Genomic DNA, 13433 nt, shown 5'->3' with positions numbered 1-13433 from the left:
CAAATTTCCAAAGATTGATTTTTATGGTGCATACATTAGTATTCTCATTCATTGTTCTCAGTTGGTTGACTGCTAATTCCAGCAAAAGAGAAAGAAGAAATTCTTAAGTCTACTTTCCCCCCAGAACAATATAGCTCTGGTCACATTACATTAGCATGTTGGAAGTATTTGTGGCAAATTATTTATATAAAGTTTACGTTCCATAAACATTGTTTAGGTTCAAAGCAGTTTTATCACCAGTTAAAGATGTTGTTTAATGGAAAAATGAATTAATTTCCTATTGTGACTTGTTTTTAGAAGCAAAATAGGGCTTTCGTATTATTGAACGTAAGAAATTTGCTTCCTTAACATAGCTTACTTTCTCTAGACACAGATTCAGTACCTCTCACAGCAAAAACATTTGAGGTTTAAAAAAAAAAAACACGATAGCCCTGAGAATATGAAGATGCTATATATGTAGAGGGAGAGAAAAACTGTTAAATCATCCCTACTGACATTATGTTACAGAAGACAAGCTGTATTTTCTTGCCATGTAGACTAATGAAAATATTTCCTTCTAAGAAATCATGTAGAAAGAACTATCAACTATTTCTCTGCTACAAAAGAAGTTAGAATTTTTTAAAAGTGAATTTTTCTGCTATCAGTGGTCTTTTTGAAAGGTCATCACAATGCCATTATATTCTTATACTTTTCTTACTGTGTACAGACTTTAAATGTACAATATATTTTACAATATACTTGCAACATTAATAAAATTAAAAAGTTGTATACACTGGGCAAATGCTTTTAATGCTCACTACATATGTGTTATTAGACACACACACACACACACATACACACACACACACACACACACTTTCTTATGGATAACAACAGATTTCAGAAAAAGATCAGGAATCTAAACCAAAGGAATAAACATTAAGGTTAGGAATAAAAGTTCAGAGCCAGGCGTGGAAAGGATCATAGCCTACCAGTTGTGGTTTTCCTTTCCTCTCTATACATCTCCTTCCTCTGCCACGTTACAGCACTCAACTGTAAACCTGCAAGTACCCTCAACTCTCTTGCCACATACCCTCTGCATAAATGCTCATAAATGAACATTCCAGCCACTATCCTACTTTATTTTACAATTCTTATCACTGCTCTAGATACTCATAATTGTTTGAGTATGTATCTCTTTAAATTCATGGCATTAAAGTTTAGCTAAAGTCCACGATACTTCTTGAGAATCCTTTCTTGTGTGACTCTAATCATTTTCATCTGCCATTTTCCTCAATGGTATCTTCAAATTTCCAATGCTTTCTTCAAACTACTTCTCCAATTCCTGACATGCTCAGGATACCCTGCCATCTAATTTAGCATTTGAGTGCATATGATGTCCTATTCTCTGCCAACAAACCTATTTGCATACTCACATATTTACATATTTCCCCTCATTGCATCACTTCTGCCAGGGCCTGTGAATAGCGTCCCTGGGCTTGGACAGAAAGCAACCCTGTGAGAGGTGAGAAATGATCTCTCATTCTGGCCACCATCATAACACAAAAGCAATAAGAAGAAAAAAAGAGTGTCAAGAATCCTTACTACCCTTTCCCTAGCTACAACTACCCCCCCTCCCGCCAAATATCATAGCATCTCCCGAAAATGGGAGTCACGTTTGCAGTGTTTATCCCGGAACTGCAGTGGTGGCCGAAGCAGTGACTCTAGAGGCACAAGGAGGACACAAGGCAAACAGGCTCAGATCTAAAGTACAGTTGACCCTTGAACAACTCAGGGGTTAGAGGCGCTGACCCATCTGCAGTCCCCAAACTGAGTGTAACTTTTGAATCCCCAGAAACTTAACTATTAATAGCCTACTGTTGACCAGAAGCCTCACCGATAACAAAAACAGTAGATTAATACATGTTTTGTAGATAACATGTATTATATACTGTATTCTTACAATAAGCAAAGCTTGGAGAAAAGAAGGTCTTATTAAGAAAATCATAAGGAAGAGAAGATACTTTTACAGTACGGTACTTCATTTATGGGAGGGAAATGCAGATAAGCAGACCCAAGAGTCAGCTGTATTTTGTTTTTTATTTTTCTGTCCACATTTGAATTTCACTTCGACCCATGGCCTTAACAACAGGGACAAGTGAGTACCCCTAAAAACCATGAATCCAGGCAATGGATTCTGGACAACAGTAATAAATTCTGAGCACTCCAGGGCAAATAGGGGCCTGATAATGTGGGAAAGGGATGAGATTGGTCCATGGGCAATAAAGCATAGAGCCACTATCACAAAGTGGAAAAACTGGGATTAAAGAAAATAAATTGTTACTGAAGAATCTAAAAGTTCTGGGCAGTGAGGCAGAAACTGGGAATGAAGAAATAAGAAGGAAACCACATACATGAAACCAATGTTAAATTTAGTGTTGGAATTAAGGGAATAGAAGGGGCCTGGCGAGACTCCTCATGGTGCTGGCTCACAGGTACAAGTGATTTTTCTGGTGATCTCTGACTTCAAACTTGCAGGAAGAGAGACTATTGACCTATTTGAAAGTGACCAACTTAATTGCCTTTTCTTTTATGTTTTACATTTTTTAAAATGATTCAGATGTGTTAGACTTTTAATTATGTTAATATCCTTTCTGATATTAAGGTGAGGTTAAGAGATGGCCATCTTTAGCTTTTTAGTGATACCACAGGACTCATCAGTTAGCCAAGGGTGTGTTCCCCTCAAATCCACACAGTTTATTACCACAGGTATTGGCCACCATTCTTTGTGTATATTCTCAAGCCATGCTAACCCGGGTTGGACTACCTGAGCTGTGACATAGCTTTTGTCTTGCTGGTCTAACACTTATATTTATATATTAATTCAACAAATATATATGGAGTGCCTATGTTTTTCTAGTCACTTTGTGTATGCTCCAGGTTACATATATAAAGAAAATAGGCGTGATCCCTGACTTGATTAAAGTCACATTCAGGGAAGAGAGAAAGTTGAGTGGATAGATTAGCTAACCCTTTCTATAACAGCATAACCAGAGTGAAAAGAATTTGATCCAAGTTGAGGAGCAATCCAGTAATGGTTTTAGTGATTCCCTGAGGTCTTAAGTGAGATAGGACATATCCATATGCTCCTAATCACAATAATTTAGAGGTGGGGAGTGAGGGCCAGTAAAAGAAATAATCTTCTCCATATGTAGAATTAGACTATATCATCTCCAGTAATAATTAGCACTAGTGTTCATGTGATAAGCTTACTACGAGGTGAAGCATATGGAAACAAGCATATCTGTAACTCTAAATAGTAGGTTTGATCTAGAACTGCAAGACCCAGATGGATTAGAGCCCTCTGTTTTAGGAACCTGTGAACTGGGGAAAAGGGAAAGGTGAATGCTCATCCAGACGAAATCCAAAAACAACTTTCTTTTCTAGAAAATAGGAAGAAACCAAAAACTAAAACTTATTCCTATAGAAGGGGTAGTTTTTCCTGAGAGAAGGAACTGGGTTGCCACCTGAGTGGGGGGGTTTTAGTAGAAAAGGAAAGGGCACCTGAGGGGAGAAACCCAGAGCAGGAGCAGAGCTATTCCACAAATGATCTCTTCTGTGAGGGCTAAGTCTGGAAGTACTTTCCCTGGAGATTTTATTTGTCTTCCCGGTCTCTAACTCCACTTCTCCAATAACAGAATGCCAGGATTTCTTAACAGAAACACCCATTCTGACTATTATATATAGTTCTCCTATCAGAGCTTTCTCCATTTCTTATGTCTAAAGAATAAGGGAAATGTATACTTAGCCAATATGCAAGCCTTTATTCTTTATACCCTCTAATGCCCTTCTGGAAGTATTCAACTTTTTGGATTATCTAAGTAGGTAGATGGATTCTACTGATGTGGTAGAGGTTTGAGGTCAGGATGGTGAAAGGAGGGATGGGCATATACTGCTCAGTTTTCTCTTTAGGCCCTTGAAGAGAAACTGGGTAAAGGAGCAGGCAACTTTTGGTGGATGATGATACAATATCCCTGGAAATTATTGGTGTCATGAGAAAAATCCATGACACTGGAGGTGCCCAAGAAATTCCAGGGAAAGGGAATTATGTCTTAAGTTCTGTGACTTCTCTGTGAGCAAATGAAAATCATTCTTTGAGAAGTTAAAGAGAAGGAGCTGAGTAAAACTCAGATAAAAAGATGGGTGCCTGGGTGGCTCAGTCAGTTGGGCATCTGCCTTCGGCTCAGATCATGATCCCAGAGTCCCAGGATCGAGGCCCACATCCAGTTCCCTACTCAGCAGGGAGTCTGCTTCTCCTTCTGACCCTCCCCACTCTAGTGCTCTCTCTCTCGCAAATAAATAAATTAAATAAATAAATAAATAAAATCTTTGAAATAAATAAATAAATAAAATCTTTGGGAAAAAAACTCAATTAAAACATAAGAGCTCACAGTCACATTCAAAGCTCATTTGGACTCTCCATTGTTTTCATGTTCTCTGATGCTATCTCTCTCAAATTCATAGGTGAATTGTCTTTATTCAAATTATGTCCATATGGTTCTGGGCTCCTTTTGTCTGGGACGGGTTTTAAAACAGAGGTCAAAAAAAGTGAAGGTTAACAACCCACTTTTTGAGAATATTGCTGCTTAATTTCCTAGTGAATAGCATTTGTTATGCATGTATCTTGCCAGTCATAAAGTTTGCAGCAGAAGGGAGAAATCAAGCCTAAGAGGAAGGTTTCAGGGTGAAAGTAAGAACAGGTCCACACAAGTCTCTCTCTTTCTCCCTCCTACAGGAGAAGGAAATGTCTAGAATAATGTTTCAAAAAAAAAAAATGCATGGCCAGTCCAAACCAGGAATCCCGTGGTCAAAAACACACCCTGTTTGGGGAGAGGGAGGAATGGCGGTAGAGATAGTTGTAGAAGCAGAGTTGCTGTGAGGATAGTAAAAATAGTATAATCAAAATCAAGTATTCCAGGTATCTTATCTAGTTGAGAAAGAACAAGGAGGAGGACTCATTGCTATTGTCCCAGCTCTCTTCTCCTTCCTTCACTATTGCCCCATCCATTGGAAATGATTAGGACTGAGAGATACAAGAAGGAAGTAGATCTCCACTAAGAGTCAGGGCACAATTCAGGACTTAAAGGAAAGGGAACTCAGTGAAACTTCTGACCAGCCTGTGGCTACCTCAGTCTCTCAGATAGTGTTCTAACCTCTGCCCGTAGGCAGAGAACTTAGAAGATACTCCCAAATGGGGCATAAAAAAGAAATTTGAAGACTCCATGGGGCCCTTAAGCCAAGCCAGAGGGTAAGAGTTGACTCACAGACCTACTCCTTTCTCCAGCTGGAGCTCTTTCTTTTCAATATTTGTTATGCTTGTTATTTAGGGTTTTTTGTTTTTTGTTTTTTGTTTGTATTGCTTTGGGTTTCTCTTCAGTGGTCTTCTATTAAAACGGCCACTATTTAAGGGCGCCTGGGTGGTTCAGTTGGTTAAGCATCTGCCTTTGGCTCAGGTCATGATTCCAGGGCCCTGGGATTGAGCCCCACGTCAGGCTCTCTGCTCAGTGGGGAGTCTGCTTCTCCCTCTCCCTCTGCCCGCCACTCCACCTACTTGTGCTCGCTCTCTCTCTCTCTGTTAAATAAATAAATAAAATCTTTAAAATAAATAAAATACAATAGCCACTATTTATAAGGAGTGCAGGGGGAGGAGAGCTAGTCAAACCAGGAATACCCTTATCCTGAAGCCAGATGTCCTGATTTTAATCATGTTCTTGTAGCTCTCAGAATGTTTCCAGCACCTTCCCTCCTTGAGGGATTTTATCCACAATTTATCAGCTCTACCCTTTTATGAACTTGTTCTACCCTTTCAGCTACCTATTGGATGATTTCAATTATTTTTCTTTTCTCCCTCCAGATTTTGTGATGCTGTATTAATCATTAAAAGTACAAAGTTCTCAGCATTAACAGTGTACAGAAATGCTTAAAACTATTTTAAGGGCTGGGGGTTTCCCAGGAGGATACATATGAATTTATAAATCTCTGAAATGGTATTCCAAATGAATTCACTTGGGGAAAGGTTTACTTTTTAAAAAAATTATTTTGAGTAAGGTAACTGGAATTTCTAAGTAAGTCAGTAGGAATTCCTCATGGATTTTGCAATGCTTCTGTATGGTTTGTTTTTTTTTTATTTCAAAGGCAAGTATTTCTCAATTCTGTCAATCTTTTATGGTATAAGATGGTTTATTTCACAGATAAATTGTTATTATAACTCACAGTAGACTCCAAAATAATCCAAAACACAGTAGTAGAACAATCCCCTGGAGAACATGGAGCCAAATAAATCATGTTTTGTAACATTTCTCACCTCACCAGGGAAACATTTTTATCCAGGTGAAATAAGGATAAATACCAAATGCATTCATAATTCATTGGAGGGCAATATGGGAACTAAGAAAGTGTGTAGAAGAGAATTGCATGCCTTTTGACTATGGAAAGTCCTCAAAGAAATCAAATTAAGAAAAATAAATTTTCCCCTGGGTCGTTATAAGCCTTGATAATGGACTACATCGCAGATATTCAAGATCACTTTAAAAAAGACATACAAGGAGCAAGCAAAGAAAAATGATATTGAAGAAGAACATTCTCCCAGGTAACAGAGAATGCAAGACTCATCCCAGAGTCAAAGAAACACTTGGTTTCAAAGAAGAAACACTTTCAGAGGGGTTAAGGAAGATAAAACCTGGAAAGGGTCCACTGACCTTGGCAATTTGATAAGGGGTTCTGAAAATTAAAGCAAACTTTCTTCTTTCCCATGATCCCCTTGAAGTATCTCAAAGCAGTTGGCTTTGCAAGATCAAATATTTGGGTTTTTCTTTCCAGCTAATTGATTTTACATATATTCCTTTAAGAAATGCCTTCAGGCCTCAGACTCTTTTACTGTACCATGTGTAAACACACACACACACACACACACACACACACACACACACACACACTAGAGAGACAAAGAGACAAAGGGGGAGAGACAGAAAGATAGAGAGACAGAAAGACAGAGAATTTACTCATTGAGGGACCAGGATCTAGATTTTTTTTAAGTAGCCTTATACTGTATTTATTTTTTTAAACCTCTTTTCCTTTCCCATTGAGACTGGAAGGATATAGAAAAGCATATAAAGATATATAGGTAAGCATAATGTGGGAATGGGAAGACAGAAAATAAAGGAAATTCATACCTTAATAGCCTTCTTTTCCTGTGAAGTAGGAAGGTAAATTTTAAAAAAAAATGTGGTAGTTGTGGGATTTAAGGAAAGACATACTAATTTATTTAGTAATTTAGTTTAGACTAATTTATTGAGGGGAATTATAAATGGAGCCAAACAGAGACATAGAGTAATATAGTATGAGTGTTTTGGTTATTCACAAATCCTTTATGTCGCAAAAGATCCTCTTATGGTTGTATGATATATGACCTGATTACTGTGTCAGCTTTATCTCTGAGCTGCATTTTTTGAAGGACTTTTTGAGAGGTCTGCATGATAATTTAGCTGTAATGTAATATAATCACAAGTGGCAGAATGTCTGAGGCTGGGACAGACTGACAAAATAATGAATAAACCACTTGCTTTCCAAACATAAGCAGTGTAATTTTGGTAATTATGCAGGCTCTGAAAATGCATACCCAACATATACACACATCAGATACACATACACACATGTTAAAATACATGCATCCACAGTCTAAAGCTAAATAAATACAAAATAACATTAGCTTTAACATGGATTCATTGAAATATAATACGTAGAAGAAATGGTATAACAAATTCACTGTAATTTGCTCCAATTAGACATCTACTATGATCGCTTCTGTGAGTCAGTTTTTGGAAGGATTACCAGAATAATTAAAAGAACTGAGATCATTTCCTTTCTTCTGAAAAAAAAAATCATGGGGGATTTAGTAGCTCTCTCCAGGTATTTGAAGGACCATCAAATAAAGAAGAGGTAAGACTTATTTATTAGAGCACAAAATCTAGAAGTAGAACTAAGTAGAAGTTACGTTATAGCTGATACAAATTGAATTTTCTTAGACGTTGTTTAACAATAGAATGAGATTTCTTGTGAGGAAGTCAACTCTTTGTGACAAAATGAACAGGGGAATTGGCTTTTTGCTGCAATGCTCTCATTAAAAGGATTTGTGGTGGGAGAGGATTAATTGTAGGGAGTCCATTATAACTCTAGGATTTTGTGGTAGATTATTATATGTGAGGCAATACTGCGTACAAGTTCTGTGTGCACAGACAAGTATACTTAAGTTTACTCTTAGACCCCCTTGCATTTCATTTAATAAATAATTTGTTTCTTCAGCATTGTTGAAGGTTCTGAATATCATATTTAATAAAACTGTCTTATATTTTTACAAATGGTGCTAATTAATCAAAGTGTAGAAATTAGCTGATACTTCATTTTTTATTGAAGTATAGTTGACATACAATATTCTATTAGTTTCAGGTATATAACATGGTGAGTGATTCAACAGTTTTGTACATTATGAAATGCTCAGCACAGTAAGTGTAGTTACCACCTGTCACCATACAAAGTTATTACAATATTTCTTTAAAGATTTATTTATTTATTTTAGAGAGAGTGAGAGAGAGAACAGGCAGAGGAGCAGAGAGAGAGAGAGAGAGAATTTCCAGCAGACTGCCCACTGAGTGTGGAGTCCATGGCAGGGCTCGATCTCACCATCCCAAGATCATGACCTGAACCAAAATCGAGAGTCAGATGCTCAACCAACTGAGCCACCCAGGTGCCCCCAAAGTTATTACAACATTATTGACTATATTCCCCATGGAGTGTTTTTCATCCCCAGGTCTTATTTGTTTTATAACTGGGATGTAAAATAAATGTATCTTTAATGAAGACATCTCATCTTGCAGTCATATTAATCAAGTTATGAAATAATATTTCTCTGTTCTGCATATAAAACATTTGCCCATATTTTGACACAAGCTCTATATATTTCATTATTAATAGATCCAGAACAGATCCAAAGTTATATGCAGTGTGTAATAAGAACCCACACTTTTCTTTATATGTATGGAATGTATTTTATATTAGAACACACATGAAAATGCTACATGTCAAAGTTTTAAAACAGCTTTAAGAGTTACTAATTTATTACAGTAAAGGAGCTCATGAGTGGTTAAAACTTCACTCTAAGATATGGTAAATATCTAGAGAATCTCTTAAGATTTAAAAATATATCTATTTTCTAAAATGATAAACCCAGTCAAGATGTTAATGAACACTAATGACTATAGAGAAAATATGTTAGCAGGAGCATATTAAAATACAGGTCAACTTTATATTGTCACTCCAAAGCACAGAGTGCAGTAGGACATAGCCGGAACCTACAGACTAGGGTCTTAATAACATTGGGTGGACCAGGATCTTGAGGTAAAAAAGAAAGAGAGGGAGAGGAAGAGAGATGTGGGGGTGGGGGAATGAGGGAAGGAGGAAGGAAGAAGGAAAGAATGAAGGGAGTCAGTGAATGGGGAAGAGGGAGTGAGTGCAGTCAGGCATTTTTATCTGAGCAGCCCTGAAAAAAGGAAAGTGTAGTATTAATAATAGGTTCACAAACCAGGCTTCACTCTGGCTATCTCAGGTATGAGAGTGTAGCCCAGGATGTTGTGGTGTACCCTACTTTTCACAGAGATTTTTTCATACTGTACCACATCATGAATGCTTTTTTTTTTTGAGCTTTTATATTTGAGTTTATTCTTCATTTAAAACACTACTATAGTTGAATATTAAAACAAAAACAATAGCAAGTAGTGAGCTATGATTATAGTCCTTCTCTCATTCACTACTGCATATAAAATGCCAGCAGTGTTATTCCCTGGCCCCATTAAGAGGTCTGACACTGAACACCACCCCTGGGATGATGTTCATCATCCTCATAGGCTTCCCCATTGTAATGGCGCCGTCTTTCCTGATTTGGATCAAAGTCCACCAGTTCTACCCGGTCCATTTCATCAGTCTCTTCTACGTCCTTCCTCTCAGGTAGGAGTTTTTCCAGCAAAGAAAGTTTATCAGGAGAGAGAAAGCCATTCTCAGGAAAGTTTACCTTAAATTCAATGATTAGGTGACCCTTCTCATATGGTCTACGGTAAATTGGCATGCCTTCATTTAGCACACACTTGATATCTCCATGCTTGACAATTTGACCTGGGTGAGAAGTGATGACGATGGTTCAGTTGTCAAGAGTAGATATTGGCTTTTGAAAGCCACACAGTGCTTCAACCAGCTGTATGTCCATACACATGAAGAGGTCTTCTCCTCGCCGAGTAAAAACAGCGTGGTCCTTCTGATCTAAAACAATGATAATATCTCCTGGTTCCAGTCCTGGTTCTTGGTCTCCTTCACCATGGAATGTTATCTTCTGGCCGTCCTTCATGCCTTTGTCAATATGAACTTCTAGAATCTTCTTCTCTCGAACTATCTTCCTCCCATTGCAGTTTTTACATCTGTCTTTGGGACTGATCTGTTCCCCACGGCCCTGGCACTCCATGCACACAGACTGAATTTGCTGAACCATTCCAAGTCCTATCTGATGAATTCTTATTTGCATTCCAGTACCTCGGCAATTGGGACAACATTCGACTGTTCCTTTCTTACCACCTCGGCCTTCACATTTATCGCAAATCACATTCTTTTGCAGAGCTAGTTTTCGTGTTGCACCATTATATAAATCTTCTAAGGTTACTGAGAGCTGATGCACAACATTTTTACCTCTCCTTTCTCTCTGCATCCTTCCTCCTCCTCCAAAAAACATATCAAAGATGTCCATGGGGGAGCCAAAACTGCCACCAGCTCCACGTTCTTTAATTGCCTGTTCTCCTCCTTTGTCATGTAATTCCCTTTTCTTTGCATCAGAGAGTACTTCATAAGCTTGAGAAATCTGTTTAAACTTCTCTCCTTCATTTGGATTATCAGGGTGGTACTTCAAGGCCAGTTTCCTGTAGGCCTTTTTCAATTCCTCTTGGGTGGCATTGGGTTTGACCCCCAAAACATCATAGTAAGTGGTGTCTTTCACCATTTTATACAGCCAGTGAGAGGGCCGAGGCCGGTGTCGGGGAGCGGGAAGGAGCGCGTTGCTGGGCGCAGCTCGGCAGCCGCCGCTCCTTCGCGTCTCACCGAGCGTTCTGGAAAGTTCCGCCTCATGAATGCTTTTTATGCTCAAAATATGATGGTCAATATGAAGTTATACTGACATTGGCCCTATCTTCAAGAAAAGTACAAACTAAGGACAAAATAGAGACAGAGATGAATATATGTAAGCACAAAAGAAGAAGGGACATAAATATACATGATTTAACATTTCATTTCAAAGCATGCGCTAAAACATAATTATTATTTTTAATTCACCATATTTATCAATGGAACATATGTGCTAATGCATGTTGTTCATCAGTAGGAAACAAATCAAGCATTAAGCCTATTGGTAGTAACATAGCAGTTAACTTATATTAAGTGCTTATTATGTGACAAAGACATTATATGCAGCTTCACGTCAGAATCTCACAACAATTCTAGGAAAAGTAATATTAGCCCCTTTGATGAGAAAATGAGAAAACTCATGATTAAGGGAAGTATAAGTTTATTCACCCAGGTGCAAAGGATTAGCAGCTGGTTACAAATTATATCAAGTGTGTATACTCTAGTGCAAGCTGAGAAGCACTGGATGGTCATTCCCATAGTCCAGTTAGTGTGACCCTCTATTCTGGTTTGCATGGGGCAGGTCACTTTACACCTGTTTTCCCTGGGTAATTATAAATAGAGCCACCTTTCACTTTCAGAGTGTTCCAGTTTAGTAATAAATACATGCTCATTCTAATACTCCATATTGCTAGAATCAACCTGTTCTCCTTCAAAATTCAAAATAGTATATAGATGTGTGCGTGCACATGCCCACAATAGGCATGTGTGTCTGTGAGTGCGTGGTTCGCTAAATTACAGTAAGGGATGAAAAATGACCATAATGTAGCAATTCTTTTATAGATCTCATGTTCTATTCCTCATTTTCAAGAAATCTATTTAATAAAAGCTGAAATAGAAAGTAGATAATTGTGTGCTGAATCTGGATTGCAAGTATAATCAACTTGAATAATTATAACAAAAACTTAGTCATCTGTCTATAAAATATGCCCTTAATGGAATGCTAGAAAACTTTTTCACAAAAGGTAAATTAATATTCATATGCTGATCAAGTGGGTACAACAATCAGTTAGATTAGGCCTACTGAATATTGCTTATTCAGGAAATAATAATGTTTATTCTCTAAATTTTGGTACTCGAACATCAGGTGACTTAATGTAATATTTTTTCCTTTCGATGTATGATTTTATAAATAGAATGATAAACATATAAATTGAAAATGACTTCATACACTGTACAGAATCAACTTTATAAAATTCACTAGACCAGTAATCTAAGTATTTGTATACAAATGTTGAATAAAAACTATACAAAACTTACTTTATATATATATATGCTTAATGTATTTTATATATAGTGTACATAACTTTACTAAGCTCTATTACATACATGACTATGTATACATATATACATATGTACTTCCCATATCAGCATTTTGTATTTTATTTGTATAACATGTAATGATAGAAACTAACATTTATTGAGCATTATATTAAGTGCAGGGCACTCTGCTAAGCACATTACATTTACTTTATCATCTAATCCTCATAATGGCTCTGTGATTATAAGGCACAATTATATTCATGATCTCAGGATTAAGAAACTGAGTCATTCCCCAAGATTATACCACTATTAAGTAGTAGGACCAAGAATCAAATGTGAGCAACTTGTCCACACTAATCTTCCTTCATGAGTCACACATGTAAAACTGAAATTCATACATATATCTTTTAGTTTAAAGACTAATGTTAATTCCTAATTTTCCCATAAATTGCGAAGAAAAATAACTTTTCGGGGCGCCTGGGTGGCTCAGTCATTAAGTGTCTGCCTTTGGTTCAGGTCATGGTCCCAGGGTCCTGGGATCGAGCCCCACATCGGGCTCCCTGCTTGGCGGGAAGCCTGCTTCTCCCTCTCCCACTCACCCTGCTTGTGTTCCCTCTCTCGCTGTGTCTCTCTCTGTCAGATAAATAAATAAAATCTTTAAAAAAAGAAAAATAACTTTTCTCATTTTCCTTTCCAGCATTATGCTGTTTCCATATCCTCTGATCTATTTCTGTAACCCACTCTGGTCTGTATTGTATGTCAGTACTCATAAGTAGAATTAATATTTCCATTCAAAAAGACGATTTTTGGGTTAGATTGGTTTTCTATGCAATTTACTTACAGTTCACATAAAATTTCACCAACATTTATTTGCCTCTTGTCTTTTGCTTACTAAGATTTTATGGTCACATATCTCT

At 37.4% G+C, this 13433-nt stretch overlaps 1 protein-coding gene across 2 annotated transcripts; it reads right to left on the bottom strand.

Annotated features, from left to right (window-relative positions):
* Positions 1-9880: 9880 nt before the first annotated feature.
* LOC114213523 (dnaJ homolog subfamily A member 1-like) lies at positions 9881-11074 on the bottom strand. Of its 2 annotated transcripts, none has more exons than XM_088018765.1 (2): positions 10435-11074; positions 9881-10203 (listed from the first exon to the last, which is right to left on the bottom strand). In XM_088018765.1, the coding sequence occupies exons 1-2, from the start codon at positions 11072-11074 to the stop codon at positions 9884-9886; spliced, it is 960 nt and encodes a 319-aa protein (XP_087874891.1). In that variant the 3' UTR covers positions 9881-9883. The 2 variants fall into 2 exon arrangements, with proteins under 2 accessions (XP_087874891.1, XP_087874892.1); XM_088018766.1 differs by having other exon boundaries at positions 10768-11074.
* Positions 11075-13433: the final 2359 nt, after the last annotated feature.

This window comes from Eumetopias jubatus, unplaced genomic scaffold, assembly GCF_037043125.1.
Source record: "Eumetopias jubatus isolate StellerSeaLion01/CBP00866 unplaced genomic scaffold, mEumJub1_p1.0 scaffold_15, whole genome shotgun sequence".
Lineage (NCBI taxonomy): Eukaryota > Metazoa > Chordata > Mammalia > Carnivora > Otariidae > Eumetopias > Eumetopias jubatus.
Note: the sequence above shows the minus strand (reverse complement) of the source record. Positions and strands in the feature narration are given on the sequence as shown.

Bases quoted from the DNA above. Each gene is read 5' to 3' on its own strand.
- LOC114213523 (XM_088018765.1), bottom strand. From the start codon at position 11,074: ATGGTGAAAGACACCACTTACTATGATGTTTTGGGGGTCAAACCCAAT. The intron at 10,204-10,434 runs GCATGAAGGACG...CTTCTCACCCAG, and splicing joins AGAAGTTCATATTGACAAAG to GTCAAATTGTCAAGCATGGA.